Source organism: Mycteria americana, chromosome 13 (genome assembly GCF_035582795.1).
Source record: "Mycteria americana isolate JAX WOST 10 ecotype Jacksonville Zoo and Gardens chromosome 13, USCA_MyAme_1.0, whole genome shotgun sequence".
Lineage (NCBI taxonomy): Eukaryota > Metazoa > Chordata > Aves > Ciconiiformes > Ciconiidae > Mycteria > Mycteria americana.
The window spans coordinates 15,428,003-15,449,144 of NC_134377.1; the positions used below are offsets into that span (position 1 = coordinate 15,428,003).

The 21,142-nt window shown below is 42.4% G+C and overlaps 1 protein-coding gene across 1 annotated transcript in view; it reads right to left on the reverse strand.

Moving 5' to 3' along the window:
• Positions 1–341: 341 nt before the first annotated feature.
• GALNT9 (polypeptide N-acetylgalactosaminyltransferase 9) overlaps positions 342–21,142 on the reverse strand; it is a 158,649-nt gene continuing 137,848 nt past the window's right edge. The window contains exons 7-11 of the mRNA XM_075516086.1: positions 15,987–16,172; positions 12,385–12,522; positions 9,612–9,707; positions 1,247–1,414; positions 342–488 (exon numbers count right to left, since the gene is read on the reverse strand). Coding sequence (XP_075372201.1) covers positions 342–488; positions 1,247–1,414; positions 9,612–9,707; positions 12,385–12,522; positions 15,987–16,172 — 735 coding nt within the window. The remainder of the gene's footprint in view (positions 489–1,246; positions 1,415–9,611; positions 9,708–12,384; positions 12,523–15,986; positions 16,173–21,142) is intronic.

A 21,142-nucleotide genomic window follows, 5' to 3' on the forward strand; every position in this document is an offset into this window, starting at 1 on the left:
GAGATCTCTCCTTTCAACTCATCGTAGAACCATCCGTCTATAATTCCTCTAGGAGAGCTTAAGGAACCCACTCTTCTGTTGCGTTCTGATCTTCACAAGATTTCCAAATCAACAGAAAACTCTTAAGCTTCCCAGGTCATCTACCGGAGCAAGGAAGAGTCAAATAGGGCATGTATGTCTCTGCTTTTCTTATTCTTTTTTGCCTTTGAATGCCCAACTGTGGAGGACTCTTGAGAGCCAAGTCCTGTTCAAACTAATTTGCTTTAAGACAAATGCCTTGCAAGATATGGCACACTGAGCAATGGACAGCGGCAGGAGCGGCAGCTTCTCGGCCCCAGCGATCAATGTCGGCCATGTTTTATCCAGTTTCTGATCATCCATTTTTGCCCCGAGCACCTTTGTACGACTAATCTGAGCCCAAAATTTGCATCCTTTGACATTTCCACTTCTAGACAACGGCCAGTGTCTCTGCTGATGATTGGACCATTCTGAGAAAAAAAGAAAAAAAAAAAAAAAAAAAAAAAAGGAAAGAAGGATTAGAGGAAGGAAGAAATAGAAAAGGTGAAAAGACTAGAAGAGAAATAGTGCCAGATCTGTAAATCCCTAGAAAGCACTATGGAATGCCTGGAAAGTTCTGTATATATGAAATGATAAAAGTCCCTAAAAGTGCTAGAAATTCCTAGGAGAAGCTAGATAATCTATACAAAGTACCAAAACAATTCCTTGATAATTCTAGATTTAGGAATTGCTAGAAAATTCCCCAGAAATCACTAGAAAATCTCTAAAAAGCACTAGAGAATCCCTACAGACTCCAAGATACAGGAAATCCCATGAACTGTAAGAATGCCTTCGAAAGTCCTAAAAATTATTTGAAATCTCTAGCTCTAAAAATTCCTAGAAAGATGCTAGAAAAATCCTAGAATGGTTCTAGAAAAAAAAATCCTAGACACTCAAAAAAAAAAAAAATTACAAGTATGTTCTTGAGATTCACTACAGAAATTGAGAATATTCCATGAAAGGCTAACTAAAAATTCCTAGAAAGCATACCCCAAAATTCCTAGTAATAATGTAACAAAATTCCTGGCTAGCACATAACCTATGGAAAACATACCTGACTATTTCTAGAAGGCATATGGGGGATTCCTAGAATAGTCCTCCAAAGACCTCCTTGTTTTTCATTAAATATCCTCTAGAGCAGCATTCCTCTCCAGTTTATCTCTGCAAGGCTCCCTGCGCTCTTCCGTACCTGTGTGAAATCCCAGAACCTCTGTGCTGGCCTCAGGACGTCTTCGCACTTCTTCAGAGTCGGCGTCCTGCCCTTCCCGTCGTCCACGAGGCATTTGGAGTCGGGCAGAAAGGCCGTGGAGCCCAGCGGCCCCAGCTGCAGGACGCCTTCCGAGCTGTAGCGGACAAGCTGGGGAAGAAAGGGAAGGGAGGACTTGCACCGCAGCCCCAGGGACCCAGCGAAGGGACCCAACGCTGACCTGCAGCTGCCTTCCCTGCTGGCTTCTGCCCCCAGTGCTGGCGAGGAGCCCTTTGTCCCGCTGCGCGTTGGGACCTTCCCAGCCTGGCACGCGCTGCTGAAGGGCAAAGCTCGGGAAACTCATTTTACCAACACAGGGTCTCTGGCAGGACGCAATATTCCCTTCTTTCACCTCTCTGCTCCCCACCATTCCCTACCCACTATTGCACTGCAAAAGGACAATCCGGGAAGTCAAGTAATCAATATGTAAATCATGCCCACTCAGCGGGAGTTGATTTAACAAGGACACAATGTCAATTTGCCATGCAGTTTGTTCTTAAGAGCTCTGTTAGCGGCTATTGATAGCAACAAGTCTAATTAGTTTTTGTAAATAAATGTTACTGAAAAAAGCCAACCATGCAACCGGTATCCAAAAATATGAGAAGAAAACAGACATCATGAGGGAAACAGCAGCAAATTTGCTAACATATGCTTCAGGCCTCCATAAGAAAGAATCACACTCTGGTATTTTAGTTTTGTGTGAGGCTTAACTGTTCTGCAATTTAGTGATGTGGTAAATACTACTGGCTGTAATTAGAGGCTCCAGGTGAGGGCCATTTATTATTTTAGAGGGGTTTTTTAAATAAAGAAACTTAAGCAGGCACAATCATTCTTGTTAATTTTTACAGGAGTGTAATTTTTTTTTCTAACCTTTCTTCTATTTTAAGTGATGATTTCACTTGCCTCAAGTATTCACAGTAAAACAGCCCTCAAGGAAAAAAAATCCGCACGTAGAAGGTGAGGTAAAAAAATTGGTCTCGTAATCTCAGCGTGCCAGAATATATTTTATTACATTAATATTGGACCAAGGGAAAAGATTGAGAGACATAAAGAATATCTGTAGACGTCTCTTGATGATCAGGACTAATTGTCTCGAAACAAATATGTGATGGAAGAGAGCTGCTTTGCTGTGTCACAGCAGCCTTTTGCTGGAAGCAGAGGGCGGTTGCCCATTTGCCTTCTCACGCTGCTACGTTTTGGGTCAGAGCGGAGGGTGACACCGCTCCTTCTCTGAGCTGCGGAGCTGGCTGGGACGGCACAGCCTCCCGCACGGCACGCGTGGGAAGGGACGCAGCCAGCGCGGAGCCTGCAGGCTCCTGGGAGAGCAGGCAGCGGACGGCAACCCACATGTGAAGGCACTGGAGGGGAAAAAAAAGCTTTTCCTAGGGACACACTGGAGACCTTGAAAAGTTTCTTGCAACCCAAGAAGCCACTGAAGAACTGCTGGATGACGGCAGGCCTGAAGAACACAATCTTGATGAAGGAAGGTTGATTTCAAACTCTTTATTTTGCCTCTTCCAGATCTGATTTCTCTCTACTGCAATTTGTTTCGATCTGTATTCTAATAAAGCCTCACAGCCCTAAGGGTGGTTTTAGGATGTTCATTTAGAGGGAAAAGGGGCTCTGTCGGCTCACTCTGTATCACATTGCACTGAGATAACTATGATAGCGACGGAGTCCTCATTTATAAGTTGCAAAAATTAATAAGTAATCCCCTTAATTACTGCTGCTTCCTAGATAGTTGAGGGAGAGCCTATTGAGGGAGGTTTCAAAGCACATTAAAGCAAAAATGCACAATGTTAATTTGGCAGCAGGCCAATACGTCAAATCAGCCGTATCTACTTCTCACTTCTTCTGTGTTTAAATCCGGAGTCATTAGACCAGCATAATATTTTGCCCTTCTTACCCTAGAAGCAGTCAAGTGCAGCACCCAGGTGCCAAAAGACTGCAAAATGGAGTCAGCTACCCGGCTTGTACGCTGCGAGGCAGGATGCTGCGGGGTGAAGATCTGAGCCACCGAAGAAAAGCAATTATCACCCAGGAAATTCGCTGCCTGTCTGGTCTTATTGCTGTTATATGGCTGAAATTACTTAACAAGAAAGGGAAGGAAGGTCAGAAGTGCCTGCCACTTATTGGATGCTACTGACCAGTGCATGAGATGTCATTAAGAGTCAATCAAAAAACCTCGAATTAGAGTCGAGCTTTCTACTGCCATCCTTATTAACCTCAGTAGAATCATGCTGTGAATAATCATATCTTGCTGGTGGTAGAAAGAGCATGGTCTACTCGCTCCCAGACCAGCTGCTCTCTGACAAACTACGTGTTCGTTTTCCCACCTGCCGCTTCTGTTCAGAGCAACCACGTGAAGCGCAGAGTTAGAACAGAGCCTACATCAGAGAGAGCAGAGGGATAACCACACGAGGAGTCGTCTTCGTATGAACAATGTCATGGTCGAGGCACTGTCTAGGCACACTAAATAGAGACACTTTTTTTTTTTTGCCTTTCACTATAAGGGCATGGGGGACATACGTAAAACAAGCTCAAGCAAGCAAAGCGATTCAAAATATGAATGGACTGCCAGCTCAGACAAATTAACTTCCTTTTTTCCCATGTAAAGGAGGGGAAAAAAACCACAACACACTTATTTTTTTTAAAAGTAAAACCTGTCTGTGTATTTCACAATTCTCACATCTAATGGGTACTCAGCAGAGTTCAAAGGAGCTGCAGGCATGGCTGAAACTTACACCGACTGTGAAATGTGTTCCTCTTGCAGTCTGTATTATACCTCGCCAGGCCCCCAAATACCACCTAGCAACCTGGTTGGCTTTGCCTTATCTAGATAATCAGAACCACTGTTTATAATGGGCTAGCTGCTCTGTAGTACAGGATCAATCTTCCCTGTGGTTTAAGATGAGCAGCATTTTCTGGACCGATATTAAAATGGTCCAAAATATTATTTGTCTTGAGAATCTCAATAGCCAGAATTGCACGTGCTCTGCCTCGCAGTCGCCATGTACTTGGGAAAGACATTGTTATACAGAAGCCTGTCAAAGCAGAAACTAGCATTTCTGCTTAGGCTTTAGAAGTGGAAGATACGCTAACTCCATTAAACTGTCTCCGATACTGAAAGTGGCAGCAGTGGCAGTTGTGTGACAGCTCAACAGAGTTGGAGATGGCTTGGTGCAGGAAACTGGTATCTATACAACGACATGACAAATGGAATATCATTGCCTTAATTTTCCTCAATCTGTACTTTCTGCCAAGAATTCCAACACTCATAAAAACTTAGGCTCATCCTAAAATAAAATAAAATTCTAAAACAACACCCACAAAGAGTTATCTCGGTTTAGACCACATTACGTAGTAAAGTTTTAGTGCCTGCTTCTGCAAAATCAGACCAGAAATTAAAGTTCAATCAAACTACTATATGATTAATAATATCTCCCTCCAAAGATTTCATAAATTCCTAGAGACAACATAAACTGTGAAAATAAATTAAGCATTACAGTTGCTTATTACTGTAGACTAGAAAACAGGAACTGGGATACAGAGTCAATGAAACAGTGAAAATTACACCTGCTGTGTTCAAATTCGATCTCGAGTACCACCATACTGAAAAAGAAATAACCTCTGCATTTGCATTAGAACTGTGGGCACGATACATCACGCCAAATCCATTCCCAGCGCAAACAGCCAAAACCAAATGACAAAGTGCCCTTGATTAAGGGATATTCAATCCCATTCATAAAAAACCAAGTCCGTGCAAGTCTCGATGGGCTGAGCGCCTTACGTATCCACATACTCCCATTGCGAGCTGCAGAACAGAAACAGGGGTTTATACATCACATGAGGATGGACCTTCGCTCAGTTTTTCTCTTTTATCTGAGAAGAGCTGAAGGATCCACGTAAGCGACACTGAAGCCAAGTGCTCTATTAAATACTCCAAGATCTAATCCTGATACTGTCTGCTGTAGCTATGATAACATAGGATACTTTTCCCTTCAACATTCAGAAATCTGTGCAGAATGGAAGAGATGTGAAGGTTGTTTGTCAAAGCCACCATATCTGATTCAAAAATAGTCAGCAGTGCTGCCTATGGAAGGTGATCCTCCAGGAGCATCAATGTGATAAGCAAATGCCAAATCCAACTGAAGGATTTGACTTCAGAAAATCCATTCCTGCTAATTTCCACTCAAGTGGAAAAAAAGCACAGAATACCAACAGGTAATTGTTTGTAGGAAACAGTTACATGGGTAGGTCCCGTAGCTTTCCACACTAAATTTAACCCCTCTCTCTCCCCTCTCTTTCGCTCTCGTTCTCCAAGCAAAAGGAAATCTTTGATGATCCTTCAGCCCTGCAGGTTAAGGTGAGCTGTAAGCTGACACACAGATTGAAACAGCGAGCTATACAGGAGTCCGAAATACCTTAAATCTCCAGAATACTTCTCACCGTAAGCCAGACAGATCACAACAGAAACCGTTACCAAACTTCCCGGTTTGTTACAGAATCTCGCCCACCACTTCCTGCAAGTTAAGAAACTCCCTTTTCGTCCACGCTGCTCTAAGCAATCAGACCTGCTACCCAGCACGCAACTCCGGAAAGCCATAGCTCTACCAAGCAAAATGTTAAATATCTGCCCCCAAGCAACAGTTTAAGTAAAGCCTTTCATCTCCTCTTACTCCATCTGTTTGCCTAACTGCGAGCTCCAGGAATCCGAACGTCGAGATCTGCCTTCTTTCTGCTTGATCTCAATGCCGAGGGAGTTCTCGCTTTCTCAGCGGCAGTGCCTCCTCCTTCTCTCGGTGTGAAAAGGGAAGAGAGGAGGGCGGAGAAGGAGGCTGTTCACCGGGGCCCTTCTATCCCCGGATGCCATTTTATTGAGTTCTCCCCTTCTTTCACATACCGTATAATCAGCTCCACATCACAGCGTTCAAGACAGACTCTGAGACAGTGAACATTTCCACTGAGGCTGTATAAGTACTCTCAGATGGTTCAAAACCTGCGTGGCCTATAACCATTCCAAGAAGCTTCCAGAACAACACATTCCACTTCTGGGCGGTTGTGTCACCTGTGTCCCATCCCATCCGTCCGTAGTTCCCCCCCCCCCCTTTTTTTTTTTTTACTTTGTTTTACAACAAAAGGGTAATATGCAGTGCTGTAGAACCAGTGGGCTTTACAGGTGACTGTACAAGACAAGCCACACGCAGAGGCAAGGCAGTTCTGCTGCTTTGTTTCTGAATTTTCTCTAGCCCTGGACTGTTTCCTATTGCTCTCCCAGCAGTATTTGCAAACCTGTTTTCGTGAAAGGGATTAGATTCAAGCTGCAGATCTAATGAACACATATAAAAATGACACTACTTTTCTGCAAAGTGAGTTTTGAAATCAATTTAGACTGATGCAAAACCTTGTCTGGCTATTCCTAACTGTTAGCGTACACTGACTTAGCTCGAGTCAAATTTGTTAAGCTAAATTGATGTAAACTCAGGCTAAATGCATTCCAAAGCATCCATAAAAGATCTTGTCCCTGTTTGAATAAAGAATTTTAAAAGCTGATGTCATCGAAAAGATGTGATTTATCGTGGTAAAAACTGATCTTGAGAATACGCATAGGGAAAGGCATTTTGTTCATGGAGCAGTAACGGCGGGGTGGGTTTATTTTTCACTGGTGCCGCAGGACAATGCCAGAGGTGTGCAATATGCAAGGGAAATAGAAGGGTAAGAAGAAAAGAATTTTATCACAGATGAACAGTAATTTTATTCCTACCTCAGCTTTCTTTAAACACTTGACTGACTTCTGTTGGTTTCAGTGGAACCGTGCGTATACTAAAATCACTGGTAATTTGCTTGTCAGAATTGAAGAGTATGAAAACCAAACAAGACTGTAGCTGAATAGCAAGAGGCTTTCACACCAGTAGGACACATCAAGCACCAGTGAAAACCTAACTGGTGAAAACGAGTTTTGTGTTTATATTCATTTACATTCAGTAGGCGGGTACAACTAACCCAAATCTCAGCTCAGTAGGGGTATTTTATGCCCTATGCTTGAGATGAAAAATGCCAGAACCTGAAAGCTAAATATAACAGACAACTATGCTCACCCAGGCTGATTAGAAGAGGGGCTTTAAAAATGTTTATTTAATATATTAAAACGCTGGCTGTCAACACCTTTCATGCTATGTGCTTGAATATCCTTGATTAGGGTTTGTGCAGCTGTGGTTCTCATACCGAATTAATTTTGTAAATTGTGGTGAGATGATAGAAGTTTTCCAGCTGTGTAATCATTAATTAACTTGGCTGCATCTGAGTGGCTCCAACCCATGCTTGTCTGTGAAATACTCAACTTAGATAAAACATCACCTCTGCCTTCTGCTTGCTGTTTCTTACAGAATGAAAACTTTTTTCCTTTTGGAAAATGGAAAGTGCTGCAGGATGATTTGGTAGATTAACTTTTTGCCTTTCGCATACTTTTATAATTCTCACACACAGGGGATGCTTTGCATTTTAAGGGTTTGGGAAGAGTGCCTTTCTCTTTCTCTGCATTTATACAATGCTAGTAACAAAAGGGCTCTAGCTCGTGGCTGTAATGTAAAGTCTAAAAACAGCTTTTCAGGCTTTTCCAGAAAATTCACGTAGACAGGATACTGAAGACCTGTAGCAGAAGCGAGCCAGAGGAGACTTAACTGGTCACTACCCAACTTCAGCTTCTTGGGCAGTAAATACTTTGTGTTGTTATTTGCACCTGAGAAGAGCTGCCCCGTGTCTAGTCTAGGGCCTGCAATTCAAAAGGCGTCATCTACTGGGCAACGTATTTACATCTTACTAAAAGGAAAATGACCTGTTCCTTGATGGAAAAAATTCGTCAGAGCTGGATGCTGAGAGGTGAGCTACTTTATGCCCCCAAATCTACAGGAGTTAGTCAGAAGCTGGGCATGTCGTACTTCCTTTCAGATAAATTCACGGTAACTTACGCCCTCATCTATTTTCTTCTTCTGGAAGTCAAAGCATATTCTATGAAACAGGAGTCATGGAGGCAAACAAGTAGGTTAAGGACTTAAATTGCAAAATAAATTACCGTCAGAATTTATATTTAAGTCAGAACCGTTTATTTCATTGTTCTTCTCAATGCTAGCACGATAGGAGACTAGATGTTGCAAAGGAACTTTCTGGAAGGAAATTTGTAACTTTCTGGTCAGAATTAGAATGGAGCAAGAGACTGAACTCTCTCTGAGTGCCTTGACATCTCTAACGAGTCTTCTTGAAAAGCTCATTTACATCTAATTAAGCAACACTATTTTGTTACCTTACTCAAAGGCTGTTCCTTCTGCCTCTACTAGGAAAGTGTCAGTCAAGCGTTCCGTAACCATCCTGCCAAAGGTGGACATTTTGTCAGTAGGAATTACTGTCTGTCTCACTTTGCTCTAATAAGGTGTGACTCTTCACCAGCTTGCAATTAAGCACAATAGGCAATATTTATATTTTGCAACTCTCGTTATGACTCCGTGGTGATGTACGAGTCAGGACTCCAAATCAATGTATGTATGACTGAACTTCAGATAATTGTGAAGTCCATGGTAAGGTCAGAGTTTATTTACACATGAGAATGTTCATTAATGTAGTTTTCATTCAGATGGTACTTCGAAAGAAACTAGAATTACATTGCAGAAGAAGCTCAAGTCCTGGATTTAAATAATATCCAACTTGTATTTAAAACACAAGTAACATCACTATGAGCGTGGAAAGAAGAAATGTCACTTTAAAATCTGCAGACATGTGTAAGAAAATAATAATATGCACAGGGACTGACAAAAAAGAAATCTTCTATTTTAGAAAAGTATTAAAAGATATTCTTAATTCCCTTTGAAGTTGATGTTAAATATGTGCTTAACTTTTTGCCTACTGGGGAATCAAATCAGCAGCTTGCTAAATCATTTCTGCATAGGAGCCTATTGGACCAATGAACAGTTAATTTAAAGAGGTACTATTCCTAGAATAAGTAAAGTCAAAATGAGAAGAGCCGCTCGCTCAAACAAACTGTCTAAATTCATTAATCTTCAGTGGATCGCTCCGTATTGAAACAAATTACGATTATTCTTCTGTTTTCCTTACTGGCATCTTCAACATATAGATTCACATGCTGAACAACCTTGGAAAGGGCACCCAAAAAGACTGGAGTAAAGCCAGATATTTTCCTTGCAGCTCAGGAATATACCGCCAAACTCAACTCAGATGCACCAAATCGCTTTATGTTTCTTCTGAAAATTCTTTAGGTTAAAGGTTTCTCATCAGTGATGGGATTTTAACCATTTACCTGAGAGGACATCCCGTGGCATGGATAAAGGATTGCTTTGTCATCCTCTTCGGCTCCCTGATCTAAGCAGTAGCCACTGGCTTTGCTGTTACGCACCTATAACCGGGTCAGAAAGGAAACAGTTGCGTTAGAAATGAACCTGCACAATGCAAGCCCAGTCTAGCTAAATCTTAGCTGCACTACGGCTATTGAAACAACTAGTGTGTAAAACTGTTCTTCTCTGAGAAACACAGGCGTATTCTCCAGGTAGGACAGGATGCCAATAGTGAATTTGCTCCAGGAAAAGACATTATTTGGAGAACCTGCTGTCTTTACAGACCTTGGGTCAGAGTTATATTTTCAGCAATTACTCGACATCAAAACCCCATAAAATTCACTCTTAGAAACCCAGGCCAAATTTTGCTCCAAATTATCCTCGTGCAAATATAAATTTTGATCCTATATGTTGAGAATGTGACTTGAACCAAACAGCAGAGGAACTCCCCAGGATTGGTATGGGATGTGGCACCCTTTTAGTTGCACCTGCTGCATACAGAAAATCAAAAAAGCATACAAACCAGTTCTATCTGAATTGAGAATATAGTATATGGTAATGTACAGAAGTGATGTAAAGCACGTTATTGTGAAAGGATACAGCAATGATGACCAGCGTTGGAAGGCTTTCAGTATATTTAAAGTTTGGGTCCAGACAACCAACCAAGTCAAAAATTCATGTGCCTCCCCGGACAAGGAAAGTTTACAAGTCTATAAAACCGGGCTGGAGCTTTTGTGAAATTTCACACCTGCCTTTCTCTTCAGGCTAGAAGTATTACACGCATCTTTTGGACACAGAAACATTTTACAGGTATCTTAATCAAGAGGTTATTTAGACGGACACTTTCAAACAGTCAGCAGGTCAGTTTTGGTTTAGGCTGTGAACAATTTGTCTGGCCACCCCCCATGATACAGAAATAGCTGCTGCATGAGATGTCAGAAAAATCGGTAAATAATCTTTCATATTACAGTGTACGAGCATAACAGGGATGAGATAAGGGGGCTCACCAACAGTTAAATTTCAGGAGGTTTATTTTATAACTCGAGTCCTATAAAGGCTAAAGAAGATGAAGACAGCTTTATGACATGGCTTTAAAAAATGTGAATTGAGTCACTAGGAAATATATTTTTACTACTGTTTCAATCTGTTTCACATCTACTCAATACATTTATTTTCCTTTAAACTCACTAAAATCCAGACATCTTTTCCTCCAGGAAAATAACCAGAAGAGAAGGTATTTAATAACAAGCTTGATGTCATTTAGGATGAAGCCTCTAGATTTTTCATTATGGGCTTGTAAGGCTGAAAGGGAACTATGCCAGTTTATACTAGCTAAATAGCTTGTGTGGCTCCGTTTTATTATAAATTTTAATGAATTAGATACTTGCATCAGTAGACTTCCTGTTTGACTCAAGAACCTTCATGTGACCACTGAACAGAAACAAACTTCTTTTTAGAGCCCAGCTTGCTAACCGTCTGGTATAATTGACACAACATTGGCAGTACTGCCAATGTTCTTCGCAGTTAACAGCCTTCTCAGGGCTGACAGCTACTAATAGCTCCTGTTGAATTTACTAAACGTCTTTCCTCGGCTACTGCCATATTAGGATGCAAAGTGATATTATGCAATAAAACTCGCACTTTGTATCAATATCTGACGTGCCTGACTTATTTTTATATGAAGTCAATCCAATGGAACAGAAAGGAAGAATGCCCGTTTAGTTGTCTTGTGTGAAAATATATTGCCTTTGGATTTAATTGTAGTTCATGTAGACAATTAAAACAGAATCTTAAAAACACTGTGAAGCAGGAGAGCTCCTCCAACTTCGCCCCAGTTCACAGTCATAAGTGATAGCAGTCCTTACATTACAGGCACGTGATATAGATTTAAAGAGTTACAGACGGCACGTCTGACTTCTTTAAAGATTGGGGTCAAGCATATGTAGGAGATTTGGTTGGTTCACAGAAGAGAAAGAAATGATCCAGACAGCTGAGGTGAACCGAAACGTCTACACATTTCTAACAAGTTTGGATCCAGCATTTTATTAGGGTTAAGTAACCTATCCACGCAGCTATCTCACAGTAGGCGTTCCAAGGTCCTACTCAATACTGGTACACAAGTGGAAATGACAATACAGAATCTGAGCACAAAGCAGCAAAATTGTTTTTCCTCTAATGACTTTTTCATGATGAGATAGAGACCTGCCAAATGGTAGCCTCACCTCATAACCTGAACAAGGATATGTTGCTTTTTATCCTGAACAAGGATTGCAAAAATGAATTAATCGAGTGAATGTAATCCCTCAAATAGTTTGGCAAAACCCAAAAAAGGGGCGGTTCTTTCCCTAAAAACAATTCAGCAAACTCAGCTGTTCTCATTAACCGCAATTATGTTAGCTCTCTTGACTGCTGATATTTTCTTGATGACATCTGTGGCATCCTATTTGGGAAAATTATTGCCTCAAATTTATGTTCTCAGGGCTGCTGTATTTTAAAATGAAAGCCAATCTCATGAAAGCATATCATCGTTACTGAGAACGATTTCATCTGACACACTCCGATGAGAGGGACAGTGCTTCTCAAAGCCACGCTTCCTAGCGTTGATTAAAAGCAGGGGAGGGCATTTCTGTTGCTACTACTGTGCTGACTTGAAATTGCTCTGTACATCCGGATACCCACCGCTAAGATGAAAGGACTGCTCTAATGCAGCCATGATGTATTTTCAAAGACGTACAGTACCTCTCCATAAGTGACTGTATTATTATAAATCCTCATTTCAGGATAGACGTTCTCCAAGTACCACTTAAAACTCCGGCACTGCAGTCGCTGTCGTAGAGCTATTCTTTCAGAAACGTCTCCAAAGTCAACGCCAGGGTTCTACAAAGCAGAAAAGGAATAAAGAAATCTCACTGCATTGACTTCACGGTTGTTTTCTTTACTGAAACCAAATTGGAGTTCATTTTGTATACCAAGCTGTATTTCCCTCTCTTCTTTCTCTTTTGTGACTAGCAGCTCATCAAACAGCTGCTGTTGAGAGCAGACAATAAATATTAACGAAAGTCAGTGGAAAAAGAAGGGTAACGAACAAGCAAAAAACAAACATCAATCAAAACAATAAGAATACAATAAGAATGTTGTTACTTACAGCAATTCGAAATGTTTGCAATCAAACCTGGACTCTTTTGCTTTCCGATTTGTCAGGAATTTAGGCGGTAATTCTGATCTAAGATATGGCCGCTTGATCATGGTTTACTCTAGTAACAGCCTTAGGTAGTCACGAATATAAATGAAATCAGAACAGACCTGTTAAAACTTCAAAGAAGAGCTGCTCAAGAAGTCATTAAGCTCCATTAAACATTTGCATAGGCCAGCATTCAGTTTTTACTGGAACTGGAGCTCAACTGCAGACTTGAGCCATAAAATGCAGTTAAACTCAAACCCTTCTTTATAATTCTACTTCAGAATTTAATTCATGTTTGAATACAAATACCATGAAAAACACAGGCTGGAAGAGTCAAATCAATATGATCAAAACAAGCCGTTTAAAAACTGCCAGGTCCTGGGTCAGTGTCTGTTGATTTAAACCATTATAAATCATCACAGTTCAACAGTCAGACAGTAAGAGTTACCTCATCTAAAAGGCTTTTCCCACACCGTATGAATCAAATGGACTGAAACTGGGGAGTTTTGCATGGATCTGTCTTAAGTGCCGTGTACCTTTCCTCCAGAAAGATTTCTGTACGTTTTACAAATGATGTCTAATGCAGGGTTACAAGACAGCAGCAAATCTTAGCTCAGGGTTTATTAGAATCCCCAACAGATGCCTCGTTTTCAGGAGAGAATACAAGTGTAATACTGAACAGGTTTTTCTGTTTGCTACATAAAGAGTTTACTGTGCTCACTGCTGCTTGCTGATGCATACTTTGTCATGAGCTCTCTATGCAGCATCCATTCAAATGAATGTTAATTTACGTACTACTTCAGGCTACATGGAAGGAGAGCTATTCTCAGAGGCACTCAGTACAATAAATCATTCAGTATAAGATTCCTTTATCACTAAAATTGTCCAGGAATAGATCATAAGCAGAAGCCTACCAAATATTTGGTTAACTGAAATAAAGTTACGCGGACCTGCTGGTGAAGGTTATAGGAATATGATCTTGCAAATGCGTCCAAAGCTCATCCGCTAATCAGGATACACACTAAGCCAGATCCTCAATAACTTGGAAGGGAGCGCGTTGAGAAAAAGATGGTGTGAGTTATGAAAGGGTTAATTTGGATGGGTTTTGGTACGGAAGAACACATGTATTTTACTTGCCTCCTTTCTTCCCTCTTCTAAAATGAGGCAATACAATGCCCTGTTTGCAGTGCCGTCTCTACAGACCACAAGAGCAGCAAATGGAGCGGTTATGAAAACGCTGTGCTTGCTTCTGTATTAGCTGCAGTCATCGTGTGCGGGTTACAGTGTGATAGTACAAGAATGAGGTGTCTGCGGAATTTAGTATGTGGACCTATTCTTTTTGACCAGGCGGCAAGGTTTCTAGTTCTCTGCAGAAGTGTTTTCTTATGGCTTATAACAGTGCAGTACTTCTTAGTCATCTACACTGAATACTACAGTGGAATAACTCTGTGAACACTAACGCTAGCTTCCTTTTCCTGAGAGCTAATGGGGTTATTTTTATGATGCACATTTTATCAATCAATTTATTTTATGGAAAGAAAATTTTAATGTTCAGTACTTATGGTGATTTTATGTCTCCTAATGTAGATGTGCCTTTTTTTTTTTTTTTTTTTAAAGCATTGCTGTATAGCTCAGTGCAGAAAACTACATCAATAAGTAATCTCAGAGCGATTAAAGGAAATCATGTTTTGGTGTAAATGCTTACTTAAATGTCTTGCCTTTTCTCAGAATTCATTTGCAGAAGGCATCAAGCAAACAAATTTACCAAGGCTACTTCTTTTTCCTCTCCTGTTTGAAACTTACCATTTTATCAAGTGGATGCAGACAGGGCCAAAATGGCCCTAAAAACTTAGATGGACGCTGCTTTGCCTTCCTACTATCACGGAAATCTTGTGTGGGAAAGAAGTTATGCAGTATTGCCTTGTTAAGGCAAAATAATTCTCTGCAATTACCTCTCATGCCAAAAGAAGTCACAAAAACACATCTTCAGAGAGACCTAACTTTCAACATTGCACAGAACGTCCAATACTGAACAGGAGTACGGGAAATTCAGACGCGCAAACATCTGACATGTTCAGACATCACCCGGAGAAGAACGGAACATTGCTCCTTTAGGTATTTGTGTTCTCAAAACTACAACAGGAATGAACAAAAATGGGGTTTGATATATTACCTAGGTACCAAAGTACAAGTAGGTATTTAGGACACAGACTAAATCCGATGACGTCTTTGACAAGACTCCCGTGACTTTGACGGACTCTAGGTCATAACTGAATATTCACAAAGACCCTGCTGGCTTGGCATATTTTCCTGTTCCGATAGGAACATTCCTGTTTCCATTTACTTCAATCAGCTTTGAACAAACCCCTCATATAAGGGTTAACTAAACCATCGTTACCTACAGAACGGAGTATGCTTCCCCTCAGCTGCTCTCCCTGTGCCCCTTCACATGAATAATTTGGATGCAAATAGCACTAAAGGATACAGCGGCAGTCAGCTTCCACCTGACTGGGATATAACATATACCTCTTCTCTGGAAGAATTATGCTCAATGGAGATGTAGCATGTGATACACTTACAGAATAAAGTGATAAATTGAACATACAGTTTATCTAATATTTATATTACATGGATTCCTAGAGGTCCCCGCATGCCATCTACAATTCGTATGCGCAGTAAGAAACGGAATGCGTCCACGTTGCAACTCTCAGCCTGGAGACAATAAAGCTAGTTAATGTGTGATTCTTTTATCGCATACTTTGTTTTTATGCTGGTGAGGTCTACTGAGTCTCACGATGAACGATGATATTTATTTATGGACATTTCCGTAGTCCTCACCACTGTAGCATATGAACACCTCAAAGTTTAATGGCATCCCAAATTAACGACTTCTTCTGAGGAAGCACATAAACATGAAACATCGTGCTCTAGTTAAATTATAGATCTGTGTCACCGCTCCTGAGCACACAACAAAACTTACACCGAGGAAGCAAGTTTATATGGCAGAACTCTCGGTATCGAGCACGCACCAGCATGAAAGCGCTCTTGCCCCTACGCTCAGCCCGCTTCATACGATTGCGGTAATATCCTTCACCTCAAAGAGCTAACTAGGAACAGCCGTCCGCGTTCCTGTTCAGGAGAGAGGGTGACCCGTACTTACTGCCATGGGGATGTTCCACGCCATGTAAACGTGCGACTTGAAGTCATCCATCCAGACCTCAGCGGCCCGCAGGGCGTTGCGCTTTGCATAGTAATCAATGTCGTTGTTGTAGGGTTTCTTTGTGCGTTCGATATGTGCCACGCGAGAACAGGGTAAGACCTCCATGCTTCCTCCGCACTGCCAGACCTGGGAGAGTTGGAGGAAAAACAATTACATGATTTTTAAAAATTTATTTATTCTTAAGGTGATACAACTGCTTCTTTTCAGATGCTGTATGTCAAGTGTTCCCTAGATGGAGATGGGTACTATCGAACGATTCAGAACGATCGCCCGATTTACCTGCTCGGGGGGTGAAACCCCTCTCTCTTCACATTGACTACAGATGAGTCCGAGGTGAATGCAGCTGGCTGTGTTAGGTACATAAGTTTAGGTGCCATAAATATCCAACTTCTTCCCCATAATGTCACTGTTCTTGGAACCATTAGGCAGAAGACAAATTATAAGGTGGTGACCTCTATCATAGGGACTAATTTAACCTAGTGCTTGTTACTGAAACTTCAACAAAAATCCGTCGTATCAGCTGGCTGTGTTTGGTGCTGTATATGTGGGGTTACTGTGTCAGCTCTCCAAATCAACTAACAAACTTTTAATAACTTAAATGCAACTGCCAGAAAAATCTGATATGTGTATAGCATACATAAGCATCTCAGATGACCTATTCCACACCAGCGCCTTTTACATGGGAACATTACCTTTGGGAAGGAAAAGGAAACAAATTACCCACATGCACAATACCAACAGAAAAAAAAAGCATGGAAACACACTTATTTTCTCATTATGGAAGCTTAGACTTTGATTGTGAGTCAGTCAGTTATTCTTTTCTTTTTCTAATCTAGCCCCTGCAGGCTTCACTGGTTTTCAGCGCAGCAATTCTCCCTTCCCAAACACGCTTTGCCCTACCTTCAGTAAGAAACAAGCACTGACTTACCTGGTACAGGACGTCCCATGGAAATTTTAACTGAGAATAAGACGCAAGTCTTAGCACAGGACACCTTGGTAAATCTGGCCATGAACCAAAATGTGCATTTAAATAGCAACAGAGGTTACTGCCACTCTTGGTAGTAGATGAGAGCACAGCAAATGCATTTCTCACCCGGTGCTCCTACAGCCTCTGCGCCGATAACCTGCCAGGCGGAGAGGAAAGGAGGAACCGCTGGTGCCACTACTCCGTGTACCTTTACCTGCAGCCTGGTCGCATAAGAAGCAATAAATGACCACTTACGTCTCTACCCCTGAGCTGATGAAGATGGGTAAAAGGGGCTGAGTGGAGGCTGGATCACCCAGCCTTCCCAGACACCCCCACACCCATCCCGTGCCATTTTTTCCTGTTGATTATTTATTGTCTGAACTCCACGGTGGGAAACAAAGAGTTTCCTGGTTTCAGCTGAGACAGAGTTAATTTTCTTTATAGTGGCTGGTATGGGGCTATGTTTTGGATTTGTGCTGAAACCAGTGTTGATAATACAGAGATGTTTTAGTTGTTGCTGCACTGGTCAAGGACTTTCCAGCTTCCCCTGCTCTGCCAGGTGCAGAAGAAGCTGGGAGCGGGCACAGCCAGCAGAGCTGACCCCAATGCCCACAGGGCTATGCCATACCATAGGGCGTCAGGCTCAGCATGTAAAGCTGGGGGAGAAGAAGGAAGGGGGGGACGTTCGGGGTGATGGCGTTTGTCTTCCCAAGTCCCCGTTAGGCGTGATGGAGCCCTGCTTTCCTGGAGATGGCTGAACCCCTGCCTGCCCATGGGAAGCAGGGAAGGAATGCCTTGCTTTGCTTCGCTTGCGTGCGCGGCTTTTGCTTTCCCTATTAAACTGTTTTTATCTCAACCCTCAAGTTTTCTTGCTTTTGCTCTTCCGATTCTCTCCCCCATCCCACCTGGGGGAGTGAGCGAGCGGCTGCGTGGGGCTCAGTTGCCGGCTGGGGCTAAACCACGACAAGGACTTGTCCAGCGAGATTAGGAATGATGCAGGGTGAGCGACGCTTATGCGTTTCAGTTCCCTCAGGTCTGCACCTAGTACTATAGCCTAGCCGAAATAAATAAAATATACTAAAATATAAGCAATAATCCATTGCTTCCCAAGGCTGCCTTTTACTGAGCGTAAGAGCTCGTTTCCACACAAGATGCGCTCCAGAACAATACTGGGGCAGTTCTCCACCTAACCTGCCTTCTCAGGGACAAAGATAAATTGCTTGGGAAGTGGCAGATAAAAATCTTCTCCTCCAGTTCGGCTTTTTTTTTTTTTTTTTTAAATACTTTGTTAGGTAATATTTGTTTGCTGCTTTCCAAACAGTTCTGTAGTAAATCACTGGCCACTGGAATTTGCATTTGATAAATGAAATACACTGAAAAACACACTGCTCGTAAATTTGGACTGGCATACGCTGAGGGTTTCCTCAGCGAAGTGGAAGTGCTACAAAAAAGAAAGGAATTCATTGATTTTCATGATCAGAAGGGGAAATGAGCAGTACACTTTAGTATACTGCTATTTGCCCAACCCATCCTGGAAGTCAGCTATTGAATGCACAGCACATTCTTCTTTCTCTTGATATGGCTAATGACCTTGTAATTTTTATTTATATATTTTGGTACCAAGGGCAAATACATTATCTGAGCGACAGATTTATTTCCTTCAAATGCCAGTGCTCATGCAAACCTGAAAAGAAAAAGGTACTAAACTGCAACATTAAAGCAAACAGTTTGGCTCATCTGTAAATTCAACACAAACAGTTATTTATCAGCAATAAATTCTTCCCAGATGAAATCCACAGGGAACTCAGACACCTGGCTTTGAAGACAACACGACACAAAAAGGCAGCGGCAGCCTCGGGCCAGGTGACGCTCACCCCGCCAGCCGGGAGCTCTGGTGCTCAGCCCTCGGCGTGAACTCGCGCCGTGCTGTGACCGCCCCATCTGCAGGTGCCCGGGTTGCTTTACATGCGCGTTTCGTCGCTTCTCTCCCCTGCCCCTCAGCCCCATCTTGCTCTTTAAAGAGACAAAATTTGCTGAAGAGTAGGAAGGGAGGAAACAGCCAGGGAATAATCAAGGAAATTTTGCTTCCTATGAGGATGATAATTCACCCCAGATGACTTGTTTTTTCACAGAACCGTATAGGTTGGAAAAGACCTTTAAGATCATCGAGTCCAACCCTAAACCTAACACTGCCCAGCCCACCACTACACCATGTCCCTCAGCACCTCATCCACACGGCTTTTAAATACCCCCAGGGATGGGGACTCCACCACTGCCCTGGGCAGCCTGTTCCAGTGCTGGACAACCCTTTCAGTGAAGGAAAATTCCCTAATATCCAGTCTAAACCTCCCCTGGTGCAACTTGAGGCCATTTCCTCTCGTCCTATCACTTGTTACCTGGGAGAAGAGACCGACCCCACCTCTCCACACCCTCCTTTCAGGCAGCTGTAGAGAGCGATGAGGTCTCCCCTTCTGGGAATGTGTAACTTTTAACACCAGTGGGGGACGTTTCCCAGGGTAAGGATGGGATTTCCCATCCCAGAGAAAGAGAGCGGGATGTACAGCATAAGGGGCGAGAAGGCAGATAGTCACGTATCACCAGGCGTACATCATCACGCCACCATTTCTTGAGATCCCAGATAAATGCCATGGCTGCTCGACTAAGGGTCATTACTTTTCAGGTCAGACAAGGTCTTCTGTTTCACTTCATCAGGATTAGTTGCTGTTCAATGGAGCATGGACATGACTCTGCCTGCATCCCCACACCCTTTCAGTGCACTGCGAAGTGCAGAGTGAAACTCTTGTCCCCTCCCTTTCCAGCCCAATGACTACTTAATCTACACAGAATGAAAGAGTTTCAGTAGTACAACCAAGGATGTGCACCCAAAACCAGCCAAGATCTCAGTAGTTAAGAGCACCCATGTGAGATTTAGATGAAGACTCAAGACTTGTGTCTGAATCAAGAGGATGGGGAGGTTTAGCAGCACCTTCTCCTTGCTGGACACAGAACTGAAAGACACACGTGATTCAGAAAACCATTGCCTGGCTGCCTCTAACTGCAAGAAGTCTTGGAAATACAATGAAGGATGAAAGAATGAGGAAAGTTTTACTGCATGAAACAGGTAAGAGAGGCAAATCAGTGGCTGCCCCCGAAACCGGTTGATTGTCCTCCTCTTTTCATCCTCAAAACTGTATTTAATGACCCATTTTAACAGTAGCAAACAACCCATTTCTTTCCACATCTAACTACGAAAGTACGCCAGAAAAACAATTACATGCAACTATATAGCATTTCTCAAGCAGAGTTCTTAAAGTGCCTTACCATGGCAAGCAACCTATTTCTACCTGTGAGCATAAAATGATGCCCAGGTCCCTCCAAACCGACACGTTTCAGGCAATCAGAGGAAACCAATTTCCATGTCGATGAGTCATCTTCTGGGATAACAACACGTTTCCAACCCAAGTAATTCCTCTCACACGGAGTTGCCAACATTAACTGTGTGTTTCAAGGTTCATTTACTGAGAACGTGGAAGTCGCACGGTGTCTCTGGGCCGGTCCCTACGAGGGTGCACGTGACTGAAAAGCAAAGTCAGGCGACAGCTGGGGCAACAGCGCAGGCTCCATTGGAGGCAAGGTAGATGCAGACGCCCAGCAGACGCCCTGGGCAGGGCACAGAAGTAGCTCCAGCTGATAAGCAGCGACAGCAGAGAAGCAAACGGGCTTCTGCGTTGTGTGCTCCTCGACTCGGTGCAGCTGCGACAGCCCAGGGACTCGGCTTCGCCTCCGCGAGCATCACACTGTGCAACGTTTTAAGACATGATCGAGTAATTCCAAGAGACACTCAATTTATTTGCTAATTGTAGTTAATTTCTAATTTCAGTATTGCTCTTTAGGCTGCTATAAACAAAATTGATAGCAATATAAATGTTACCATAGCCGTGTTACCTTAGCATTTTTACTGCTAATTATCTCAATCAACTTTTCTATAAACAGACATATTAAGTATTAAGAAGAACAAGTACCAACGTCAGGGGTAAATTACAAACTGAATGATAGTGTTTGTGGTTTGCGCTACAATGATTTACTGGCACTAATTATTAGCTATTCCTGTACACCTGAGATATGGCTG